Source organism: Saccopteryx bilineata, chromosome 3, assembly GCF_036850765.1.
Source record: "Saccopteryx bilineata isolate mSacBil1 chromosome 3, mSacBil1_pri_phased_curated, whole genome shotgun sequence".
Classification (NCBI taxonomy): domain Eukaryota; kingdom Metazoa; phylum Chordata; class Mammalia; order Chiroptera; family Emballonuridae; genus Saccopteryx; species Saccopteryx bilineata.
Window position 1 is genome coordinate 43,136,114 of NC_089492.1, and position 9,920 is coordinate 43,146,033.

General features: G+C 42.7%; 1 protein-coding gene across 5 annotated transcripts; it reads right to left on the bottom strand.

The window, feature by feature from the left end:
* Window positions 1–416: 416 nt before the first annotated feature.
* On the bottom strand, window positions 417–9,183 carry PDP1 (pyruvate dehydrogenase phosphatase catalytic subunit 1). Of its 5 annotated transcripts, none has more exons than XM_066266060.1 (4): window positions 8,955–9,182; window positions 8,091–8,125; window positions 6,255–6,361; window positions 417–4,238 (listed from the first exon to the last, which is right to left on the bottom strand). In XM_066266060.1, the coding sequence occupies exon 4, from the start codon at window positions 4,192–4,194 to the stop codon at window positions 2,581–2,583; it is 1,614 nt and encodes a 537-aa protein (XP_066122157.1). In that variant the 5' UTR covers window positions 4,195–4,238; window positions 6,255–6,361; window positions 8,091–8,125; window positions 8,955–9,182; the 3' UTR covers window positions 417–2,580. The 5 variants fall into 5 exon arrangements, with proteins under 5 accessions (XP_066122157.1, XP_066122156.1, XP_066122155.1 ...); XM_066266059.1 differs by having other exon boundaries at window positions 6,255–6,395; XM_066266058.1 differs by having other exon boundaries at window positions 6,255–6,410.
* Window positions 9,184–9,920: the final 737 nt, after the last annotated feature.

Below are 9,920 nucleotides of genomic sequence, written 5' to 3' on the forward strand. Positions count from 1 at the left end.
GAATGGTTACCAGAGGGGAATGAGGATGGGAGAGTGCAAAGTGGTTAAAAGGGTCAAATATATGGTAACAAAAGTAAATTAGACTTTGGGTAATGAGGACACAATAGTGTGCATGTCAATTTATAACTCTGTACACCTGAAAAATTACGTTATTAACTAATGTTACTTCAATAAATTTAATTTTTTTAGAAATGGAGGCCATTCATAAAACAGATATGGAACTTTAATTCACTGTGGGCATCTCTCTGACCATTCATTCTCTGCATTACATACAAACTTATTATGTCTCTGCACAGATACATCTCTTATAAGACAATTTTTCTACCAACTACTGTGTCCCATGCCTCCATTTCATTTAACTAGTTAACGGCGCATTATAAATATCATGAGCCATTGATTAAATATAAATACAGAAGTCGAACATATGTCAGAAAGTTTAATAAAAAAAATTTAAGAAAGGCTAAATAAAATGAAAGGTGCATGTCCTCTTTATTCTAATTCTACAAATATCATCACAGTTACAGCCAATTACACTAAAATCACAACTGTTTTCAGGTGATAGTACATTCAGATATCTACCACCCAATTATTTTCACTTCAACAATTTGAACTCCACACTGAATTTTCATTCTGGTAAACCAGCTTTGGGACTGCAGACCAAGTTTCTTGTGTAACAATAATAATTACTATGTTGATCATGACCACATAAAACTAAATTTATATATGCTGTACTATATAGAGATGAGACTATATTAAGTATGTAACAATACAGAATTCTTCAGGAGTAATGTTCAAGAGAAATTCAAATAGTAGCCTGAAAATGAGTTTTAACTGCTACTGTAGTCTACATATATTTCATTAAAAGAAGTGTCTGTCAAAACATTTAGAAATAAATATATAGGACACCCTTTTCCCCTTTGAAAATGCTGCCTGGAAGAAAAGTTCCAAGCTGATGGAAAGAAAAACAAAAAAACTACAAACCAAAAGGGGGAAAGGACCTCAGAAAACAAACATTATATGATGCTCTGAGCTGCAATCTTCCTGAGTCTATTTTTCAACCGGAAAAAGTTTTGCAGTCAGTTCTGTGTTGCTTTAGTTTCCACAGTGCATCAGGAGTCCTTGACCACCTCGCTCATCTTCTACAGAAATCTGAAAGGACTCCTAACTGTATTAAAATCTATGAGTATCATAGTTATAGCCATTCTAACAGTGTTGCTAGAATGTGAAGAAATGTATGCACAGCTGTACACAAATCACCATAAACAGAGGAACAAAATGACACTTGATGCATATCAAATAAGCTCCTCAAAAACCAATATGAATAGGTTTATTTCCATTTAAGTTGATGTAGCATTATAAGGGACTGTATCTCATTAGAGACTGCTGCAAATAACACTTGATGCTACTAAGTGTTCTATTAAGCATTAGGCATGCAAGAGTTACCTTTTAAAATTTTTCATGTATATATCTCAACATTCCTATTTATAAGCTAAGATATGTTTAAAGCATTTAGTAATTTTTAAACCAAATATTTTAACTGAACTATGTCTAAGTGGGAATAAACAAAAACTTCCTCCCTTGTCTCAACACTCAAAGGTAAGCCTTACTCCCCAAATTGATATTTCAACTTATTTATGTCATCCTTAAAATTCCAGGTGATGAAAACTCTTACCAGTTTGAAATTAGAAGTATATTTTACCAGCAGCAGTCTACCATCCACACCTACAGCATGCTAAGCCTTCAGGAATTACACGGTAAGAGTGACGTGCTGGTAGCTATAGATGACAATGGTTGAACATATCAATCTCTTTATTCTAGATCTTTTATTTCAAACTAAATAAAGCTTTTCATTAATACAAACTAATTTTTTTTCTTTAACATCAATATAAGAGTAGATAAAACTAAAAACCTTTATTGTCTTCAAGAGTGGCAAAACAGACTATGTATGTTTCACCGACATTAGGTAATTGGGTAGGGAAGGGAGTTATGTTATTCCATTTCAAAAGCATTCCAAATAATCACAAACAATTACAAATTCAGATTGCTTGGTTCTCGGTCATTTATGGCTTAAAGTATTGCATTTGAAAACCACCACAGCATAAAACCAATTTATATGAATAATGCATAGATTGTATATCTAGGAAATCATGCAATAAATAAATGTTCTCATGTACACTGGAATCTTACTGACAAATGGAGCTTGCAGGTGTGAACAGTAATGTTTCTTTTACCAAGAAAATATGCCCAGCAAGATCCTTGCTTTGACCTATTCAAGATCCTACTTGCCAGGTCATCCTGATTTTGTCAGACTGACAGAAGAAACCAATGTCACAAGACATCTGCAATAAGGAACTGACTTGCCTCAAGTGCAGGAGCTGTGAGGTCTGAGCCAGGCAGAATGACACTCTCATTATCCTGCTAACCTAATGCCAAGTTAATTTGAGTTCTTGACTGGCTAGAAGATCAGCTGGGTAAATGCTAAGAATGTCCCACTGGAAATGTTTATTATTTTAGTATCTTTTAAAAATCTATCTGTCCTTTAAATTTTCATTTGAGAATTGCCTGGGTAAGATCCATTCACTATTCCTGGTTTTGGTATGCCCCTACAACATGAGAATTGAACTGAACTACAATGATTGTAATGTCATCTCGGTACATCCGAGCAAGTTCTTCAGGAAGACTCAGCATTTTGGAGAGACGCTCATGATCAACAGTCCCAAACTCGTTGTTGCCCACTGCATGGCGAATAAGATGGGTGGCGGCATTCTGGTCCTCAAATACCGAGGACATCTTGGCTCTCCTTTCTGTTAACAGGCCATGCATCTGTCCCAGTGTCACCTTGTAGCCACCAACAGCTATTGGCTGTTGGTGGTGCATACCTGTTAGGTACTCACCCACAATCCTAACTACATCCTGTCTGTGCATTGTCTCCCATAACCCATCAGTAGCCAACACCAGAAACTTATCCTGTGGCCTTAATCGGTGGTGGGTTACCTCTGGCTCAGCAGTGAGATAAGGAGGTGTATAATAATTGGGAGGGATAAACTTGGTATATTCGTTGTCATTCAACTGGTCTGGGCCAGATTCTATCACTCTTTTTTGAAGGTCAATGCTCCATTTGAACTTTACATCTCCAAAAGCCCTAAAAGGCATCAGTAAGCCAAGCAGCCGATCCTGTTTTACCACACTCTTGGCCTCGTTCTTTGGATGTTCCAATTTCAGACGTTCCAGTTCCCTTTCATTCTGTGCATTGTGGTCATTAGAGAGAGTGACTGCTGACCAAGAGCCATCCTCTTCCTGCACACCAAGCATGGCTCTGCTATCGCCAGTATTGGCCACATGAAGGTCAACACCATCCACATGGGCCACACAAGCAGTGGCCCCAGAAAATGCCACTCGAAGCACCAGGTAGTTGAGGAAAGAATTGGGGTCACCAACTTGAGCCTCCAAGGAGATGTCATTGTCAAGCCTCTTGAAAGCATTAATTAGGGCCTCTTTAACATCAATATCAGCTGACTCCCCAGTGTTGAGGTCTATAAGCTCTTGCCAGTAAGTCCTCAAACTGTTGAAATACAATTTGGAAGCCTCCTTACTAAAGTAATCATTGGGGTGCTTGTGCCATTGCAGAATGGGTAGCAGTGCCCGACCATTCTCCACTGCATTTTCAATCTCTAGCAAAGTCTCATGGGGTAGCAAAGAAACTGCAATATAATAAAAGAGTCTTTCACTGACTGCTTGGGAACAAGCACAACCTGCATGGCCATCAAAAACTCCCAAAAGCATCCCTCTGGTCTGCAAGCAGGTTGCTGCACTTCTCCGGTCCTCGATGGGTGCATTTGCAGGCAGCTGGTTGCTGTCAAATCCAAGGACAGAACTGACATTTTTGCCATCAAATTCTGGCACTTTGAAACTGTATTCATTAGCTTTCAGGATGCTGTTGACTTGTGGAGGTGTGAGATAAAATTTCTGTGGTGTGGAAGCATATCTTTTCCCTTGGGTGTATTGCCACCAGTTCTCCTTTGGCCTGCAAAAGGTAGCATACGCTGGATGGGGTGTATATCTCAGGCGACTCTGAGGAATATAAGAGGATGAGCAGCAGAGATGTTTGTGGTGGCAGTAACATGCAGTGCCATAAACTCTGCTCAGTTCACAGTTACGAATCAGAGGAAAAAACAGTTGAGTTGGTGCTGGCATGGCATCAGAATACAGTGGCAGGCTGGAACTTCTGGCTGGGATTCCTACAATGCAAATTACACAGGTACACATAAAGAAAAAGTTATACTTCAGATTACTTTATCTTTGCTATTATTCTGCAGGTGAATCTACTTACTAAACCCTGTGCTAGAAGGCTCTATATTTTATACCTACATCATGTACTATTTCTATAGGCTATATTATGCTGAGCAGAGTTCCCAATCATTTAGAAGGCAAGACTGAATGGTAGCTAGTTCAGCTTACTTTTCTCTTTTCAGCGTATTTCTTTGTGTAGCACAAACTGCACATAATGTATAATAGATTTAGCTTAAATATACATATAATAGAATAGCTGGGGAAAGCTGAGCAGATGAATGTTACATAACAATATGCAGTGGCAGTGTACCTGGCCAATCACCCTTCTCCCTCTCTATCTTCCCATTTAAGTATTAACCAGGCCGGAGCCTGCTTCGCTTCCGAGATCAGACAAGATCAGGCACATTCAGGGTGGTATGGCCGTAACTAGCCTTAAAAAAGGCCTTGGATCTGTCATATTGCTCAGGGACTTCTTGCATTTAAGAACATCTGACTTCTAGACCTGTGGTCAATTGTCAGCATTTGATTACACCAGGCTACACCAGAAAAGTGTTAGGATGCATCCTCAGCATAAGTATATTTATGCACTATCTTTAACTTACATATACATGCTACTGTATTAATATAATGTTCATTATAAATACACAAGAAATTTTACATAATGACTAAAGATAAATGCTAATATTCCCTTCCTATATTCCAGTGAATGGTCTTGCAAACAATGCTTTCCAGACCACTGCACCAATCTGGTGAGCTTAGGGACATAGGTCTTCTACCAACTTACCAAAGTAATCCTATAAAAGCTGGCTCACCTCTTTGGGCCTGGATTTTCTATGATGTAATTGAACACAAGGGAACAACAGATGCTATCTAAGGCCTCTTCTAAGATTCCATGCCTTTTTAAGTGTTTGTTGAAGTGATTCATTTATTCATTGTCTAATTTTTTTATATGCTTTATGATAAAAAATGGTTTAAGTATTTTAGCAGCTGCAAAACTGTCAATAACAATCTCAGTTCTGGAATTTAATTTACTTACTAGCAATTTACTTCTGCTTATCAGCCATAAGGAAAAGCTACAGAAATATTATTTTCATCAGTTATCGATCCCAAGTAGAATTTGCCACTAGAAAAATACTCTTACACTAAAAAAAAAAAAAAGTATCTATTTGCCCTTGGGAAGCAATAAAGGATAGTGAAATAATACTCTAATAGTCTATGGTTTGGATAAAAAAGGTACAGAATTATAATCACTAATAAAACTAAATCGTTTCACTCAGTTCATGACACTGAAAAGATTTTGCTGGGCATTTATCTAGAAATTTTAATAAATGTTTACCATTATCCCAGATAATTTATGCAAGAAAAAAGATCTTCCTTCTTTCTCAATATTTCCCTTGAATTCTTAAGGCATTGGCTCAAAGTATTCATTTGGCCTATAAAGGAATAGGCTTTACAAATACTTTAAGGAAATACAGTAAACAAAAAGAAGTAAGGAAAACGAAACCAACTGAATCTTAGTATCAGCTAGTCCTTCTGAAGGTTAAACCCATTAAGGAACAAAAAAATTTACAAATATCATAGTGTTAACTGTATATTACATTATTTTTTGCATACCTTCTTTGAGGAGTAATTAAAGACAAAGTGATCAGTGGGATATTGGGGAGCAGAGACAACCAAGCATTGAATAGTAAGTGATCCTACTCTGCTTCTGTAGTAAGTACTGCATAAGCCAGCCCTACAGAACCCTATTTGCAAATGATAGAAAGTACCATTACTTTAACTGCACTATTTAAGAAGGGATTTATTTACAAAATTGAAAACAAGATTAAACAATAAAAGGTAATGATTAGAATTTTGGAAATAAGATCAATAACTAAATAAGCATTCTGAAATGCAGTTAAAAAAAAAAGAAATTCCAGAAGAAGAGTTATCTATCAAGACTAACAGTACTTCAAACTGAATACCTGAAAGTCATCCAAAGGTTAAGTGTACATGACTGAGCCAGGAGATGTGCTCAAATGTTAGGCCACAGGACATTGGTTCCCAGCATAAACACCATCTCTTGTTAGGTCTGCTCGCAGAAAGCACATTAACCCATTCATGCTCTGTATAAAGATTTTCTATTATTAAAATGTAAACAGATACCAATCTTAATAAAAAGCAAGTTTTTCCACAACGTCACATAAGTTTGTATTTGTGTTTACTTTAAAACTTTAGAATCCTACAGGAAAAAAAATGTTTCTGATGCGATATAGACTGAATCAAAGTCCTGTGTGTGTGTGTGTGTGTGTGTGTATGCACACGCACATGTAGAAAAGGGGTTTGATATATTACAGGATTTCATATAACTGTGGGGCAAAAGTAGGTTTGCAGTTCTTCATATGGGAAATAACACAATAATTAGTAAATAATAATACAAGTACAAACTGATGTTGCACATATGCACAAATCTAAATCTACTTTTGCTCCATCCTGTATGACGTCTAATCGAGAATAGTCCAGGAAAACTTGTATTTTCCTTAAATTGCTTTGTTTTGAAAATTTTTGTTTTTATAGTTGATCGCAAAATTAATGAAATATTGTGAATATTGTGGCAAAAGAACTAATGAGTCATGCAGCAAATGCTTGGAATAGTACAGTACATTCAAACAGCAAGCAGTGAAATGCTCAAATAATATACTACATTTTTCCTTCAAAGCAAAGGTTCTCAAGATTGAAAACAAAAAAGCAGAGTGAATTTTATCAACTCTATCTTTCACTTATTCAGTTTAGCATATAGAACGAGACTGCATCCCAATCCCCCAACTCCCAATATGCCTTTGAAAGAGACATTCTTAGGGAGGTTGAAATTCAAGAAAACCCTGCTCTATGACTGTCTTGTCATTAATCCATCAGACCAGACTTAAAGTACTTTCAAATTTTTCACAAACCACCAGTGAGCAAATACTGAGTATCTTTATAAATATTAGGTGATTCAACAACAACAAAAATGAAAACAACTTTTGTTGAACTAGCTAAATAAATATAGGGTAGAAAGCTCTTGAAAGGCAAAGAACAGTAACATGGTCCAGTTGTTTGGTAAAATGGAGCAGTGTCGAATTTTCAAATTATTTCTGACCACGTTTTCACTAAAAAGTTCCTACCCATTTTCCAGACCAGCCACATTATATGCAGGCTGTTCCTCCTAGATGGATTTGGCCAATTTTTCCAATGACTAATAAGGAAAGATGCACTGCAACCCTAAACTGGAAGGAGACCCATTCTTACTGATGTGCTCAGCAGAGCCTGTGCCAAGAAATGATTCCAGTTCATCAATAAACCCACAGAACAAATTAATTAGAAAATGCAGTCACTGCACTGACTCTGGAGCTCTTTGGCTTTACAAAGCTTTTTGTGTTAATAAAAAAAAATGCTATACTAGTTATTACATGTGTCAGGACGTCAGTTTATGTAATCCAATTGCATTAAATACCTGCATTGCATTAAAAACTGCGATTTTTTAGCATTTTCTGGAAATGCCTAACCATTTCACAGCTCCCATTATCGCTACATGAAGAAACGGGCATACCTCAGAAGACACAAAGCCCAAAGCCAGCACTTGTTTGATTAATTTCCTTTGTCCCTACCTGAAAGCTGCACACACCAAGGCATCAAAGCCATCCCGGTGTAGGATGGCTCTGTCCTCTTTTCTATCTACCTCGCCCCTTAATTCCAAATCGACCCACCTAAAACCGTCCACACACAGAATCAGTCACCATCCTTCCTGGGTACCCAAAGCAAGTCATTAAGTGAATACCTACCAATTCGTCTGGGCCCGGGACACACACACATTCTCCTGTCATCACAACACGGAGCCGACAACATCCACAACCCAGGTGGACAGCAGCAGCGACAGCAGCACCGGCCCATTGAAAGCAAGGCAGAGAAGCTTATTAGAGAAGGGGGCGGGAACAACGGAGGAGGCGGGAGCGGGGGGGGGGGGGGGGAGGCAAGGTCTCGCTCTAGCCGGGTGAATGGGGCCGGGATGGGCTGGGCTGGGCGGGCTGGGAGGGGAGGGGGAAAGAGGACCGATGGGGAAAGGGGTGGGGAGAAGGAAACCAAACAAACCAACCAGTCCGCGGGAAAAGCAGAGCCACAGCCCCAGGCGGCCGGGGCCCAGACCCGAGAAGAGGCGCGCCCCAGTACCAGCCCCTCCATCCAGCCCTGCGCGAAGCCCACGGGCACGCTGTATCCTCCGCCCACCGCCCGCCCGGGCCCACGAGGCCACGGCTTCGGTCAAGACCAGTTGCGTCCCGCGGCGGGCTTCCCGTGGGGTAACCCCGAACCCCAGGACGTGTAAGGGGGGACAAGGGGGGACCCTCAGGAACAGACGACTCACCGTCCGCCCCGCACCTCCCCGGAGCTCACCCTTCCGCGGGTCCCCACGGCGTCCACGGCACTGACAGCTGACGCGCGGCGCCCCCTCCCTGCCCCGCCCGCCACTCCCACGGCTCGCGCGCACCTAGCGCTCCGGGGCCTGTACCGCCCCCGCGCCGCCCGCCCGCCCGTCCTCCCACCGCGCGCTGGCGGCCGCCGCCGCGTCCCACACGCCGGCGCCCCTTCCTAACTCTGGGCGGGTAGGGGATTCGGATGAAGGGGCTCGGGCCGCAGCAGGGTTTACTAACCGGGCACGGCAGGGAATGAGTCGCTTCTTCCCGACTAGGAGGCGGCCGCCGCACCACCCGACGCTCCTTCCACAGCCCTGGCGCTACGCCCCGAAGCCGGGTTTCCTCGCCACGGGCCGGCCCACTCCGCGCCCCCGCCCCGCCGGGCCACCACCCTGCCCCGCCCGCGCGTTCGGGCCGGGCTCTTCCCCTCTCGCGATTGGCTGTGCGGCAGCGAGCTAGCGGGCGGGAGGGAGAGAGAGCTGGCCGAGGCCGGGGGCGCGGAAAAGCGGCGCGCGCCCGTCAGCTTTGTGACGTAACGGGGGTCAGACAATTCCTTCCATTCTGCACCGGCTGCCCATTGGCTTTACGGGCCCGGCTCACGTGACCGCGCCCGGCGGGGCGGTGGAAGGCGGGTCGGCGTCGCCCGGGGGTCGGCGACCTGCGGGGTTGGGCGGCGGTTAGGGGGTCCGCGGTGGGTCGGGAGCGGGGGAAGTACGTGGGCCGACTCCGGCATCCCCACGCGCACAGGGCCCCGGGGAGTGGCTGCTCCCTGTCGGCCGGGCTTCCGCGAATCCCTGGCACCTGGGCGGGCGGTCGGCCGATGGTTTGATCATCCTGACCGCCGAGCCAACCCCCGCCTTGTTGGGGTAGCCTCAGGCTTCCAACGTTGATAGGTTGCGGAGGGCGGCTCCCTGCCTAAGCGGAAACTAAATTTTTGTCGCCACAGCCTAAAATATGAGGCACGGCACCCCTAGAGTGTTTGTTGCCTCATTCATTTGATACTTTGCAGATTTGAGGAGCATTAACTCGGATAACGTTTTCTGGATGCCTCTCAGGTCCCAGAGAGAGGAAGCCAGTCTATAAACTAAAGCAAGAGGAAGCTGTGGTGAAGGAATTCTTTCCCCTGTAAGATTGATGTGTTCTCACGTTCTCTGAGGGGGGTGAAATCAGTATTGTCATTTGCCCTGAGTGGTTACAAGGAAG

Excerpts from the sequence above, each read along its gene's own strand:
- PDP1 (XM_066266057.1), bottom strand. The coding sequence starts at position 8,121 with ATGTGTGTGTGTCCCGGGCCCAGACGAATTG. Across the intron at positions 4,239-8,090 it reads TCCCGGGCCCAGACGAATTG|GAATCCCAGCCAGAAGTTCC; the intron begins GTAGGTATTCAC and ends TTTGCATTGTAG.